This window comes from Muntiacus reevesi, chromosome 1 (assembly GCF_963930625.1).
Source record: "Muntiacus reevesi chromosome 1, mMunRee1.1, whole genome shotgun sequence".
NCBI lineage: Eukaryota > Metazoa > Chordata > Mammalia > Artiodactyla > Cervidae > Muntiacus > Muntiacus reevesi.
Window position 1 is genome coordinate 73,358,709 of NC_089249.1, and position 16,706 is coordinate 73,375,414.

At 37.9% G+C, this 16,706-nt stretch overlaps 1 protein-coding gene across 1 annotated transcript; it reads left to right on the forward strand.

The window, feature by feature from the left end:
* The first annotated feature begins 14,058 nt into the window (after window positions 1-14,058).
* On the forward strand, window positions 14,059-15,000 carry LOC136161105 (olfactory receptor 10J3-like). Its single transcript, XM_065925625.1, has one exon. It carries the CDS (start codon window positions 14,059-14,061, stop codon window positions 14,998-15,000), a length of 942 nt encoding a protein of 313 aa, XP_065781697.1.
* The last annotated feature ends 1,706 nt before the right edge of the window (window positions 15,001-16,706 follow it).

Here is a 16,706-nt window from a genome sequence, read left to right on the forward strand (position 1 = left end):
GTGAGTTAATTTGTAAATGAAAATGCAAAAACAACACTTGATTAAAATATAGTATATACAGTCCTCTTAAGACAGTCTGTACAACTTAAAGCTTAGAAATTACCCTACAAGGAAATAAAATGCTTACTTCCATTTTAATCCAGTCCAGGTTCAATGCATGATACAGGGTGCTCGGGGCTGGTGCACTGGGATGACCCAGAGGGATGGGATGGGGAGGGAGGTGGGAGGGGGGTTCAGGATGGGGAACACATGTACACCCGTGGCAGATTCATGTCAATGTATGGCAAAACCAATACAGTATTGTAAACTAACTAAATAAATAAAGGTGGACAACTTGAAGCTTAGAAGTATTAACTACTTGTCAGACTCATATATCTAGTAACTGGTAAGACCAGGTGTGAAACACAGTATGTGTGACTCCAGATGCTACATGCCTTCATTGAATCAAAACTTTGCTGGTTGAATATTCAGGAATGAGGTGCAGGTTAGAGGGGAAGAAGACAACAGCTATATGAAAAATGTCTGACCCTCAGTCTTATTTACTTGAAAGATAACAGGAACTTCAGTGGTAGATAAAAACTCGGGCATTATGAAGGTTTTCCAATTTACTATCTCTTCCTCCATGGTTTTAAACAGATTCTTCTATTATTTAAAAATAAAACTTATGAGGATATTCTATTCCACTTTATAGACACTTGGTCTCAAAAAAATCATCATGCAAAATACAGGCAAAGTATGAAACTCTAAGTTTAAGAAAATCATCAGAAAACCAGAATGAGAAAAGAAAGAAACGTAGAAAATTTAAAACCTCTTTTTTTTTTTTTTTCCCTACCAGGCACCACTTACTTCTTGCAAAGTTGGCAAAGGATATGAGAGAAGTTCTTTTAGTGGCTGTGCATCTGAACTTTAGAAAAAAGAGAGAACAAAGTTAAGACTATCTCCAAGAGGCCTATAATGGAAACAAAATTGAAACCCCAGGCATAAAAGTTCAGCATTTCCTGAATGTCAGAGGTATGGGGACCAGCTTAAGGCCAGAGCATTGCATCCTCTGGCCTGGGACAATCTCCTTGCAGAGAGGAAGCCTCTTGAAACCGCAAATCCAGGAGCTCTGCTTATTCCCGAAAGAGAACCAGATCCATCTGATCTAAAACTCTAGGGACTTCCCCTTGAGAATCATTCCAGGGCACAAGGGGTAGTAAAGAAAGAGCTTGAGGCTCTGTCCCAGGGGCCTGATTAGGAACTTGGGCAATTAGTAGAACAAAATACTGCCTTTGGCTGCTGACTCACAAGAGCAGTTTGCATTGTAGAAACTGAAATGAGTTTTGTTGAAAAAAAAAACCCAAAAAACCGATAAACCACAACAGTGAACCCGGAAGGAACATGCAAAATAAAATACATGTCAGTTATTCTATGCCTGAGGATTATTCCTTCATTTAATGAAGCAATAACTATTAATGAACATCTATTTATGCTCCATGTAGTATGCTGAGTATTAGAGGTGCAAGCATGACAAAAACCGTCATGGTGTTTGCTCTCGTAGAGTTTATCAAGGAGGGAGGCATATTGAGCTGTAACTAATTCATTGGGTATCTTTTGTGTGAATTAGGAAAAAATAAAAAGCTTCTTTGAATAGATGCAGTCCATGTGCACACACAGTGAGTAGACAGTATATTTGTGTAATTAGTAAAAGAGCATCACTATTGGATGTTTGCAGTTCTATACCAGGATGTATATATACCAGGATGTATATATCACCGGGAGGCAGTGAAAGACAGGGAAACCTGGTGTGCTTCACTCCAAGGGGTCTCAAAGAGTTGGACACGACTTAGTGACTGAAAAACAACCAGGATGCATGACTTGTCAAGTGGACTGTGGGCTGGGTTTTATCCTTCATTCTCCCCCTTGATTAGGTATCCCTGTGCAGTGCACAGCTTACACACTAGGCAGGTTCCAAACAAATAGTCTCACAAATAAGTAGCATTGTACAAGCAGAAATAAATGCTATAAGGAAAAATGCAGAATTTTTCTTTAAAAATGTATTATTTACTTATTTGCTTATTTATTTTTGGCTGTGGTGGGTCTTTGTTGCTGCTCACTACTTTCTCTAGTTGCCGTGAACTGTGGTGTTGGAGAAGACTCTTGAGGGTCCCTTGGACTGCAAGGAGAGCCAACCAGTCAATCCTAAAGGAAATCAACCCTGCATATTCATTTGATAGACTGATGCTGAAGCTGAAGTTTCAATACTTTGGCCACCTGATACAAAGAACCGACTCACTGGAAAAGACCATGAAAAGGGAAAGATTGAGGGCAGGAGGGGAAGCGGGCAACAGAGGATGAAATGGTTGAATGGCATCACTGACTCAATGGACATGAGTTTGAACAAGCTCCAAAAACTGGTGAATGACAGGGAAGCCTGGTGTGCTGCAATCCATGGGGTCACAAAGAGTTGGATAGGACTTAGTAACTGAACAACATGATTTTTACATTAAGTTGTTTTTTTAGCTATTGAAAGGATAATGTCAGTTCAGAGATAGTGTCCAGTATTCTCCCTAAAATATATTCTTTATACTCAGTCACCCTGGCAAAGAGATGCAGGTTCTTAAAAGAAGAAAGGGAAGGCTACAGAGTGGTGAGAACATACTGTATAAATATATTCAAAGAATTAAAGGACATGGGCTTCCCTGGTGGCTTAGCAGTAAAGAATCTGCCTGACAATGCAGAAGACGCAGGTTTGATCCCTAGGTCAGGAAGATCCCCAGAGAAGGAAATGGCAACCCACTCCAGTATACTTGCCTGGAAAATTCCATGGACAGAAGCATCTGGCAGTCTGTGGTCCATGGGATCACAAAAGAGTTGGACATGACTCAGCGACTAAACAGCAAATGTTTAAAGAATTAAAAGTAAAACAGGGCAGTGAGTCCACAATTAGTAAATCTCAAAAGAGAAATAAATGCAATAAAAAGGGAGCAAATGCAAATTATAGAGATGACTATAATAACTGAAAGGATGATCCAGAGATTTGAGATGGCACAAGCAGGATCAGTGAACTTGAAAATCAATCAAAAGAAATTATCCAATCTAAAGAACAGAAAAACTGAAAAATAAAGAACGATGAATAATCTCAGAAACCTGTAGGGGAAAAAAAAACAAACTTTCCAACATAGATGTAGTGGGATTCTTTGAAAAACAGAAATAAAAGGGCAGAAAAAAATATGAATATATAACGACTAAAACCTGCTCAGATTTGATGGAAAACATTAACTTAAGCGATTCAGTAAGCTCAATAATTCTTGAGTAAGGTAAATGCAAGCAACGTGATGGACACAGATTTGAGTAGTCTCCGAGAGTTGGTGATGGACAGGGTAGCCTGGCGTGCTGCGGTCCATGAGGTTGCAGGGAGTTGGACACAACAGCGCAACTGAATTGAACTGAAGGTAAATGCAAAGAGGCTTATATGTAGGCACTCCAGAGTCAAACTTCTGAAAGCCAAATACAAAGACAGAATCTTGAAAACAGCCAGAGAAAAGTGAATCATCGCGTACATTTTAAATAAAAAACTCTGCCTAGCAACAATATTCTTCAAAATTGAAGACAAAAATAAAGGTGAATTCAGTAAACAAAGATTGCCATTTTTTGTTGCTAACAGACTTACTATACAAGAAATACAAGAGGAAGTTCTTCAAGCCAAAAAGAAATGACAATTTAACATATATCCCTGTTATATGTTATATGGATATATCCAACTCATATCCACAGAGAAGAATGAAGAAAACCAGAAACACGATCTATATATAGGTAATTATAAAGGACTGTGTGTATGTATGTGCTGTTTATATATCTGCATTTCTGTTTTCTTCTTTTAGTTTCTTTAAAAAAACAGAAAACTATTTAAAACAGTTATTTAATTATAATATTGTATTTTTAGATTTATAGAAATTAAAGTTGTAAGTTGTAATATATCTGATAATAATAGCATAAAGGAGAGAGAGGAGGAAATAGTTATACTGAGGTTAAATTGTTATACGTCTTTGAAATCAAATCAGGATTAACCTGAACTAGACTTTGATATTTAAATATGCATAGAAAAACTGCTTTAAATAAATTAATTTTTAAAAATCTATCTATAAAATCAACAGAGGGATTAATATGGTACAATAAAAAAAATTGAACAGAGAAGGCAGTAAAAATGGAACAGAGGAATGAAAAAGACATGCAACATAGAAAACAAACAGTTAAATTGTATCATTACTTACATTAACTACATAAAAAGTGAATGCATTAAGTCCTCTGGTCAAAGGGAAAACTGTCATACTGGATTTAAGAAAGCAAGATCCAGCCATGTCTGTCTATAGAAGATACACTGTAGAACAAAAGATACAAATACTTTGAGGTTGTAAATGGTCCTATGCAGACAGAAGGCATAAGAGAGCTGTAGTGGCTATGTTGATTTCAAACAGCATAAAACTTTCTGATAAAGAATATTGCAAGAAACAGAGAAATATCTTTAATTATGATAAAAGTGTCAGCATGTTAGGAAGATATGAAATTATACAGGTATATGTACTTGACCATAGAGTCCCAAAGCCCATGAAGCAAAAATGACAGAATGAAAAGGAGAGATAGACAATTCAACAATTATAGTTGGAGAATTTAATAATTCAATTTCAATAATTTATAATACAACTGGTCAGAGAAAATGTAAGGATATAGAATACTTGAACAACACTATCATCAACCACCTTGTCCTAACTGACATTTATGTAAATTCTAGACTCTATGTCAGGCCACAAAAGAAGTCTCAAGGGACTTCCCTGGCATTCCAGTAGTTAAGACTCTGCGTTCCACTGCAGGGACTGTGGGTTTGATCTGTGGTTAGGAAACTGCTCACAAGCCATGTGGCGTGGCAAAAAAAAATTCCAAAACAACAACAAAAAAAGCTTCCAAAATTTTTAAAAATTGAAATCTTCTTTAGCTAATATTAACACAAAACAATAATTTCCTAATAGATGTTGTTTGTATCATATATTTTTCATTCTTTTGTTTTCTCAGTTGTTCTATATCCTGATAATTAAGATACACTTCTTATTAACAAAACTTTATTTTCCTACTCAATCTATCAATTTATGTCTACTAATGGGATTATCATTTTATATTTAATGAAATTTAAACTTTAAATTTAATAAAATTACTGATATATTTGGGTTTAAATAACAAGTTTAGGATTTGTATTCTTCCCACTTTTTTTGTGTGTACCTTTTCTCTCATCTTATTTCTTTTTTTGGAGGGAAGGACTAATCAAGAATTTTTTAAATTATTTCTTTCCTTTTTCATTTGTTACTTTTACATAATTTTAATGGTTATTTTGGACTTTACTGGTGGCTCAGTGGTAAAGAATCTGTTTGCAATGTAGGATTCAGTTCAGTCACTCAGTCGTGTCTGACTCTTTGTGACCCCATGAACTGCAGCACACCAGGCTTCCCTGTCCATCACCAACTCCCAGAGTCCACCCAAACCCATGTCCATTGAGTCGGTGATGCCATCCAACCATCTCATCATCTGTTGTCCCCTTCTCCTCCTCCCCTCAATCTTTTCTAGCAAAAGGGTCTTTTCAAATGAGGTAACTCTTCGCATCAGGTGGCCAAAACATTGGAGTTTCAGCTTCAACATCAGTCCTTCCAATGAACACCCAGAACTGATCTCTTTTAGGATGGACTGGTTGGATCTCCTTGCAGTCCAAGGGCCTCTCAAGAGTCTTCTCCAACACCACAGTTCAAAAGCATCAATTCTTCTGCACTTAGCTTTCTTTAGAGTCCAACTCTCACATCCATACATGATTACTGGAAAAACCATAGCCTTGACTAGACAGACCTTTGTTGACAAAGTAATGTCTCTGCTTTTAAATATGCTGTCTAGGTTGGTCATAACTTTCCTTCCAAGGAGTAAGTGTCTTTTAATTTCATGGCTGCAATCACCATCTGCAGTGATTTCGGAGCCCCCCAAAATAAAGTCAGCCACTGTTTCCACTGTTTCCCCATCTATTTCCCATGAGGTGATGGGACTGGATGCCATAATCTTAGTTTTCTAAATGTTGAGCTTTAAGCCAACTTTTTCACTCTCCTCTTTCACTTTCATCAAGAGGCTCTTTAGTTCCTCTTCACTTTCTGCTGTAAGGGTGGTGTCATCTGCATATCTGAGGTTATTGATATTTCTCCCAGCAATCTTGATTCCAGCTTGTGCTTCATCCAGCCCAGTGTTTCTCATGATGTACTCTGCATATAAGTTAAATAAGCAGGGTGACAATATACAGCCTTGACGTACTCCTTTTCCTATCTGGAACCAGTCTGTTGTTCCATGTCCAGTTCTGGCTTTTGCTCCCTCACCTGCATACAAGTTTCTCAAGAGGCAGGTCAGGTGGTCTGGTATTCCCATCTCTTTCAGAAATGCAGGATACCCAGGTTCAATCTTCCCTGACTCAGGAAGATTCCTTTGAGAAAGAAATGGCAACCCACTCCAGCATCCTTGCCTGGTAAATCTCATGGACAGAGGAGCCTGGTGGGTTACAGCTCTTGGGGTTTCAAAAGAGTCAGACATGTCTTAGTAAGTAAACAACAACAGTAAAGTGGTTATTTTAGAATTACATTTCAAGGACAATGAAAAGACTGAATTTAATATCATTTTCATGGTACTGTTGTATAGTTTAATTCTATAAATATTTAAAAATTCATAATACATTAATTCATAATTGTACAATATTAAATACAATATCAACTTATACTTGCCCATGCATTTATCTTTTCTATAATTTTTAAATTCATTTTTTTATTTTTCATTTTTGTTTCCATCTAGGATGAATTTCCCTTCTACCTGAAGAACTCTTTTTATATTTCCTTAATGCAAGTCTGATGGTGAATTCTCTCACTTTTTTCCATTTCTAAAAATGTATTCTTCTTTTTAATGATAGAGATTTTCTCTGAGTCTAAAGGTCTAGTTTGGCAGCTATTTTACTTCAGCACCTTTAAGGTGCTATTCTACTGATTTGTGTTTTCCATTTTTGCTACTAAGAAGTCATTTAATAGTCTTATTGTTATTCTTTGAAAATAACATATCTTTTTTTCCTCTAGCTACATTAAAAACTTTTTATCTTTATTTTTCAGTTGTTTTACATGATATTCCTACATGCATTTTGCGTGTAGGTGTATGTGTGTATATCCTATGTCTGGTTCAGAGTGATTCTCAAATCTGCATCTGATGTTTTCCTCAGGTTTGGAAAATATATGGCTATTATTTCTTCATATATTGCTATTGATACATTCTATCTCTTCTATCTAAGTGGAACTTCAATTACACATATGCTTAACTTTTGACTGGGTTCCATATGCCTCACGTGCTCGTCCAAGCTCGTATGGCTGTTGGCAGGGTTTATTCCTTCTGGTCACAGGACTGAGGTTGTGCTTTCTGAGCAACTGCCAACTGAGATTGCTCTGTTCCCAGAGGTTGGCCACATTCTTTGCCAAATGGTCTTGTTATAAGCACTTTCAAAATTTGACAGCTTACTTCTTCAGAGTCAGCAAGGAAAGACCTCTTGATCCTTTTTGCTGAGATGAATTTTTAAAGATGTAAACATGAGTGTGGCATCCATCACCTATGTTTTATTCTGTTGAGTAGAGGCAAGTCACGGTTCTGCTCACATTCAAGGAGAGAGGATTATACATGTGTTTGGCCCATTGAGGGTCACCTTAGATGCATCTGCTATTATATATTTATCTTAAAGTTGTGTCTGATAATTTTAATACAGTGATTTTTATGGGTCTGTTTCTGTCAAGTGCTTTTTTGTTTTTCTTGCTCTTTAGCTTTTCAGTCTTTTCTCCTGATATGTTTGGTGTATTTTTATCATATCCTGGACACTCTTTATCATTTACAGATGTAAAAATCATTATACAGCCTGCTGGTTATGTAAAAACCACTTTTTGGATCATGGGTAAGTAGGCTGTAGTTTGCCTACCCCTGTTCTAAATTTTTAAAAATGTTAGCTGTAGAAATAAACTGAGACTTTACATTATATTGTCCTCCTCTAGAAAAGATTTTATTTTACCTCCTGTTGGATAGTTAGTCTAAAGGTAAGAGTGAATTAACACATGTAGGGATTAAGTAAAACTGAACTGGTTTCATTCTTGGTGAGGGTGAATTTATTTCCATTTTACCCTTTTGCCTAAGGTATAGACCTCCAGCATATGGATACTGTTAGATTCTCTGCCCAGTTCTTAGTCTTTTGACCAAAGATGACAGACATTAAGTCACAGTTTCACAAGGAAACTACAGAGATGTGGGTATCAGGCTAACATTTCCATATATCTTTTCTTTCTGGAATCTTGACTCCTCCACTTTTCACTGACGTAGAAGCTATATCTACATCATATAGTCATTATATCATTCTAGGGAAAGAGGAGAACGAATTATTTCTGTCAGTTCTATAGGAATATGAAGAGTAGCAGGGTGGAAAGAACCCAGGTAATGGTCATTTATTAATCAGTTCTCTTAGTTAGTCTTAGCTCCTCCATTTGTACAATGGGGATAATAGTATTCAAATATGTAACTACTTTATCATGTGAGGTTATATATGCGGTGTACACACACACACACACACACACATATATGTATATATATACTGTGAGGTTATATAAAACAATATAAAGGATGCAGAATGAGAGCTGTCATCTGGTTAGATATTATTGTCATCATCATCACATCATTATATTATCACTCAATGATGAATAAACAGAGGCCCAGATAAGAAAAATGTCTATCCAAACAATGTCACGTCAGTGGCCAATGTGGAAACTGAAACCTGGGTAGACAGAATTGCTAGTCTGACACTTTTTTCACCATGACCAAGGTGTCTTTTTAGATTGCTATCACTACTAGTGCCACCATACAATTTCAAGTTAAATTCTATCTAGCCACTATTTATTGAGAATTATTTTGTGTCCAGAATTGTGCTGGTGTGACTTCTGAAGCTGGGTTTTGGGAATTTAAATTCTGGTTTCCCATTTATCAGCCCAGTATCATAGAAAAGTTACAAAATGTCTTTGAGCTCATTTTCTATTCTGAAAACAAATGTAATTATGTCGCCTTATATATTTATTGTTAGGATTAAATTAATATATGTACATTGCAGAGTCTAGTACCTACCATATGGTAAGCACATATAAAAAGTGTTAGCAATTATTTTTATTAGTGGTAGTAGCTGTAGGTACTGTCAGAGAACAAAAGATGAATGAGAGTCTCTGTCTAAATGTACTCTCAGTCAAGTTAGAGATGTGAGACCAATGCAAAGAAAGTGATTCAAGTGTTAAAAATATATGACAATTCAACGTTAGCTTTTACATATTTGAAGGTTATCAACACTGATGAACATCTTGGTGGCCTATGAATTTAAAAAATTTTTTTAATTTTAAATACAAAATAATTCTCAGAAAATAGTGGCTAAATAAAATTTAATTTGAAATTGTATGGTGGCACTACTAGTGATAGCAATCTAAAAGACACCTTGGTTATGGTGAAAAAAGTGTCAGACTAGCAATTCTGTTTACCCAGGTTTCAGTTTCCATATCAGCTACTGACTTGATTACTGTTTGGATAGACACTTTTCTTATCTGGGCCTCTGTTTATTCATCACTGAGTGATGATATAGTGATGTGATATAATGAATTTTTATTAAGTATATGAAAGATGACCTGGCAAGGCTGAGGCCCTGGTGGAACTGAGTTAGGGGCTCCTAAATAACATAGGATATATGGCGAGCAGAGCAAAGCTGAGAAAGATCAGTTTGTAAAACTCCTTACAACATAATTCAAGGACTGAACTGATGATTCTACCGTAAGATTTTAATCTGACTTCAAGTGTCAGAGTATCTGGACATCAGCCTTTTGTGTAAGAGGCAGGAGGAATTCATCTTTAAACCCTACTTGGCAATTATTGTTTCTCTTCTGCCACTTACAAAGAGTCATTCCACAAGATCTTGAGCCACTTTGCTTTGGCACCCGAGAAGTGGACAGAGAGTATGATGTGTACCTTAGAAGGACCATGGCCAGTCCTAACAGAACTTGAAATCAGACATTTTACCCCAGAGATTCCTCCTAATAACCAAGGGAACTCTCTGCTCCCAAACATTAATCTTGGGATTAGGAAGTGAGCTGTCTAACTAATAAGGTCTCCAGGTACTCTGCTGTTTGGATTATGTCTTCTGTTATTGATCATTTGGGAGTAGTCAGTACTATTTTGGGGAAGGAGACCCAAGAGTTTGGGCAGACCATTTGCACATTATTAGGAAACCTCAAGCCAGAGTTACTGTTTTGTGACAATGAGAAGCTTCTTCCAGGAGTACGGGCTGTGAGAACCTAGAAGAAATTAGTGTTCAGGAAATTAATTGTCTGTCCTTCACTTCTAATCTCAGGCACTGGAAGAGAGGGTTAGGCACTGTTTCCTTCCTGTCCAGTACTTTTACATAGTGCTTTCTGGGAGGTATCTAAAGATCTGCCACTGAAGGGGGAATTCCAATTAAACTGTAGCTCTGCTCAGTAAGATGTTAGTGACCTTCAGATAAAGAGAAAAAACTTGTAGACTACTTGATAAAAGGGCAAATTTTTACACAGTGCCCTAAACTTAAATAACTGATAGGTTTAAATAATTATTAGGAAATACAATGATGATCTGGGAAACATTTTATAACTATTTAGTAAAAATCCATATCTATTATTGCAGGCATTCAAAGTTCCAGAGTGGGGGATGTGACTCTTGGACATGAACACAGCTCTCTAGAAGAGAAAAACATGCCTCTTGGTGAGTTTTGTTTCCTGATATATAGAATATTTATTAGAGTATATATTCAGTTATCACACAGCCAGTGATAATTCTATGGAAAGGGGAACATGATCTTCCCTAGAAACTATTGTGATTTCTGATTTAGGAAATGTGGACGTATAAACTAACATAGAGAAGAGGGACATAAGACTTCAAAGGCCTTCAGTTGGGTCCTGAACAAAAAGATTTTCAAAAATGTAAGCTCCATGAGGACAAAGACCATTCCTTGGTCATATTTGTTTTCTGAGTATTAGCACAGTACTTACACCTTGTGACTACTCAACACATAGGGCTACTGAAGAAATGGTTTTGTTTGGATTTGAAGCAAAGTGTTACTATTCATGGGAAACAAACAAACAAAACAAAACAAAAAAAACAGGGAGTGATGAGATAAAAAAGCCCTATTCACTGAGACAAAATGCAAATCGTGTATTCATCCAAGATTGAGTCAGGAGCAGGCTTTGTTTCACTTTGGTGGGGGGAGAATCATTTATTTGAAATAAATAAAAAGTAGCAAAAACTCCACAAGTCAAAGAAATTATCTGGATTTTGAGGTTTCTGTCCATCTGTACCTTCCCTATTTTTCGGTCTCTCATGCTTCCTCCTACACCCTAGATGAGTAATCCTACCCTTGCCAATGTTTTTCATTTCCCCATCCCACTCTGCATCCCTTTGCTGACTGTTCTATCTGTTAGAAACTCCTATATGGTGGTGCTGGGGTTCAGTTTTTTAGAGTGTTAGCAATTAAGAGCTGTTTAATGATCTGGAGGAGAGGGAAACAGAAATATTCTAGGCTACCAGCATGAGTAAAATCTTCTGACCAACAAAGTGAAATTAACTTATTCATCCTGAATAACCTGGATGAATTTCAAATAAAATGTGTGAGTATAGTGAAAACTGTGATTTTATAATGGTGAATTCCAAACTATTGCTTATAATGCAGAAACACAATCTAGAAGTCACAGATTAGTCCTAGGTATATGTTAGCTGAGGGGACTAACATGATCTAAGGGAGAAGTAAAATATTAGGCATCTTCAAGGAGATTAGAATCAAAGATGAAAGTCTTATTGTTCCTAATTCAAACCTTTGTTGATATAGTACATGTAACAGTGCATGTTCTGACCAATGTACCTCAAGAAAAATTTTTAAAGAGCAAGAAAAAGTCCATATAAACAATTGGAAAGTAAATGATAAAATTTATAAAATCAAGACTAGAACAATCACAGGCTTATTTACATACCCTAGAATGCTAGGTTTAAGCCTGTCCTCTCTGAAGTATTTCTGCTTCTCTGAAGTATTTAAACAGGTTTAAATATTTAAATATGTGGAAAATAAAAAGAAGTACAAAGGAATTCCCTGGCCATCCAGTGGTTAGGATTCAGCCCTTTCACTGCTGAGGACTCAGGTTCCATTGCTGGTTGCAGAACTGAGATCCCGCAAGCTGCATGGCATGACCAAAAAGAAGAAAGTACTAGTAAAACTATTATTTATTAAAGGCTCCTTATGTGTTGAGTGCTGTATCAAACTCTTCAATATATTAACTCATGTAACACTTATGTCAGCTTTGTGGAGTATTACTGTATTCAATTTATAAATGAATTTAAATATTATGCCTAAAATTTAGAGAGGCTAATGAAGGAATTTAGGGGTTTCCCAGGTGGCTCAGTGAATAAAGAATGCACCTCCAACGTAGGAGACAAATGTTTGATCTCTGGATCAGGAAGATCCTCTGGAAGAGGGCATGGCAACCCATATCAGTATTCTTGCCTGGAGAATCCCATGGACAGAGGAGCCTGGCAGGCTACAGTCCATGGGATCACAAAGAGTCGGACATGACTGAAGTGGCTTAGCATGCATGCATGTAGGAATTTGTGCAAGAAATCTCCATCAGTGAACTTTTTAAAAGAGCGTTATGACAACAGTCAGGAGGAAGACTTGGACTTCTGAAATAAAGGGGATTAATTAGGAAAACTTTGCTGAGGCTGAAAGTTGAGTGTTGGTAAAGGCATGGAAAGGAGAAGACAGAGTGGAGAGAATTTCAGGAAACACTGTCTTCAGGAACGAACAGGAAATGGATATAATTAGGATCTATCTTAGCTTCCTGAATGGCAGTAATGGTTAAACGGTGGGTAATCAGGAATAGATATGGGTTTATGGGCAACGCTAACTCTCTTCTAGTATGGTCTCCAATCCTGAGTTCACATCAAGTAAGCACATTTCTATCTCCATCATAACTTGGAATATATAATATTGAAATCAAAAATAGAACATCTGTTACAGAATATCTTCTCTGATTAAATGTTTTATCTTTTCTCACACTAGGAAAACCTTTTCATACTTGAAGTGACCGGAAGGGATAATTTAAGATTTATTTCATTTATTTCATTCTCTCCTTGCCTTTGGCTAGAATTCAGGGAAATAAGCTAAATACCTGCATGGTCTTTTTGAGTCTCTTATGATCACAGTAGATTTTAGTGCAGGATTTAGGGAAGTAAAGCCTAGGACAAAGGGTTCTGAGGAGAAGTCATCCTAGGACCCTTGCAGGACATTTGGTGTTGATAGTGCATTCTGACAGTGCTGAAAGAATATCAGCCGTGGGTATCTTTTGTCTTTCACTTAGATCACTATTCCCCATTGGATGCTGAGGGGGCTACATCAAAAGTGCTAGAGGAGGACACTTGCTTTGGACAGTTTATTTTTGACAGTTGAATGAGTCTAAAATGATATGTCACCGTCTTGCCTTGCATTTCTCTGATTAATACTGACATTTGAATATGTCCTCATATGTTTATTGGCTGTAAATATCTTCTCTCCTGAAAAAAAAAAAAAGAGTGCTAGAGGAAGAACTTTAGAGCTGGGCTTCTTCCTGGACCTGGACTCACCTCTTCAATGGCTGGGTAATTATTTCTACAAATCTGCATTTGGATGTGTCTCTCTTTTCTTTCTCAGATCTATTTCTGCCATAAACCCCAGGGTCCTGGGGTAAAACCTCTATAGTACCAAAGAAAAGAGGGGGGAAAGTGATGGCTCTGAGCATGTGGTCTAAGCTGAACCCTGATGACTCTTGAGGTCTCACGCATTGCTCAGAGTGGACACACCCTTCACTGAAGGCCTCGGTCCAGCCTACTATCTTTCTTGATTAACTCATCATACCTTTCTTTCCTTTGCTGAGCTCTTGTAGACCTCAGCCTCCCTCAATGCCAAAGCGAAACTCCACGTGTGTGGCTGAGTTCCTTTTTGAAGGTTTCTCCAGCTTCGGGTGGCAGCACAGGCTTGGTTTCTTTGTTGTCTTTCTAACTTTGTACCTGCTGACTCTCTCTGGCAATGCCGTTATTTTGACTATTATTCGCCTGGACCGTCATCTTCATACTCCCATGTACTTTTTCCTAAGCATGCTGTCCATCTCTGAGACCTGCTATACTGTGGCCATCATTCCCTGTATGCTTTCTGGCCTCCTGAGTCCTCATCAGACCATTTCTCTCCAAGGCTGTGCCACTCAGCTCTTTTTCTATCTAACCTTTGGTATCAATAACTGCTTCTTGCTCACAGCCATGGGATACGATCGCTACATGGCCATCTGCAACCCTCTACGGTATTCGGCCATCATGGGTAAAGGGGCCTGTATCCAGTTGGCATCTGGGTCCCTGGGAATTGGCCTGAGTATGGCCATTGTCCAGGTAACGTCTGTGTTTGGCCTGCCCTTCTGTGATGCCTTTGTCATCTCTCACTTCTTTTGTGACGTGAGACCCCTGTTGAAGCTGGCCTGCACAGACACCACTATCAATGAGATCATCAACTTTTTGGTCAGTATTTGTGTCCTTGTTGTACCCATGGGCCTGGTCGTCATCTCTTATGTCCTCATCATCTCCACCATCCTCAAGATTGCTTCAGCTGAGGGTCGGAAGAAGGCCTTTGCCACCTGCGCCTCCCACCTGATCGTGGTCATCATCCACTATGGCTGTGCCTCTATCATTTACCTGAAGCCTAAGTCCCAGCGTTCCTTGGGGCAGGACAGACTCATCTCAGTGACCTATACAGTTATCACCCCTCTGCTAAACCCTGTCGTGTACAGTCTGAGGAACCAGGATGTCAAAGATGCTTTGTGCAGAGCCACGGGGCAAAAACCCCTCTCCTCTTAGTCAGGAGAGTTTGTGGAAGGCCTTTTCTCTAATTTCATAAACATATATTAATTTTAATGCTGTTTTAATAATTCTGCTAAGTATGGGATCAAGAATAGACTGAATTGGGTGCTAAAACTGTAGGCTTCCATTTGAGTTAGTCATGGTTCTCTGTGTTCTCCTTAAGAGAGGATCGAAAATGACTTATCATAGCCTTAAGAATATAGGGAAAAGCTTTATCTATTTGGGTCATTCATATCCATATTCTGTCACACACTGGTGTACATATCTAAATATGTCCTGAAAATATGTTGGATTGTACAACTGCAATAAGACACAAAATTCAGCAGAGTTCTAAAAGGCTAATGAATAAAGTGCTTGGAAACCACCTCAGAAAAACCTCTGTTGTGGTGGTTAAGGGCGTAGGAGTAATTTGTGCAAAATTTTATTTAACAAGTAAGTGTTAAAGGAACACATGCATGTTCCTTTTCTGTGGATGTTGAAGGCTTTTTGTAATCTGATTTTGCTGCTGCTAATATCCCACCACAGCCTGAGGGATCTTCAAAAGGCAAACAAATGAACAAAAAGCCCACTCTCCAAGTGGATAGAACTGCCCTAACTAACTATTTCTGGAAATGAGGAGTACAAAAGATCTTCAGCTACTGAGAGCACAGAGGTGGGTTGTCCAGTCCCAGGATGCCTAGGTAAAAACTAGTGAGAAAACTCCAGTTGGGAAAGGAGATCATGATGAACAGTTTAATGCTTTCACACCTCCAACACAGGAGTGAAAGAGGATGGAGGCTGGGAGGAGCCAAGAAGAATCAGAGTTCCTTTTGCAGAGTAGACCTAAATCTTTGAAATAGTGTTATAAATGTAAGCACTTTAACTACAGCTTCTGAAGTCATTTATTAATGAGCAGAAGTCTGAAGTTTGATTTAATGAAAAAATTTTCCAGTCAGCTCCTAAGCTATCATGGTTTCCCAGCAGCTCAGTGGTAAAGAATCTGCCTGCCAGTGCAGAAGAGGCAGGTTTGACCCCTGGGTCAGGAAGATCCCCTGGAGAAGGAAATGGCAACCCACTCCACTATTCTTGCCTGGAAAATCCCATGGACAGAACCTGGTGGGTTACAGTCCATGGGGTCACAAAAGAATTGAACACAATTCAGCAACTTAACAACAAAAACCACCTAAGCTTTCAGAGGTTAATCTTCAGAAATTTGCTTAAAACCTGAGTTTAAAAAATAGCATTTTGTGTCTGAGCATCACGGACGGTGAAAGCATATGCTCTGGTTCTCTCTCCCTCATCCTTTCACTCCACTCTGGCCTTCGATACTAAAGAACAGGTAAAGCCTGCATTTCAAATCCAGCTTCTGCAGTCTCCAGAATCTAGCTGATCCCATGGGGTGATCCTGCAGAGGCAAAATGTCACTTGTAAGAGTGTCATGAATTTAGCTAGGTGCTGAAAATGGGACAAACCAATGGAAACTAACAAATCTTCTAAGTCAACATAACATATCTAGCTTTGCTGAAAAACACTGGTGTATAAAATCTGACCAGAGGTAAAAGATAAAAAATATCTTTGCCTTGGTGATCATATTTTTAGAAATGCTAGGATAGCCAGAAAAAAGTTATATATATTTTTTCTTATTAGTTCTGTTTAGATAAAACTATTAGGTAAAGATCTGATGGCCAGTGTCACGCTCACTTCAATTTGAAATTGTATTTGGT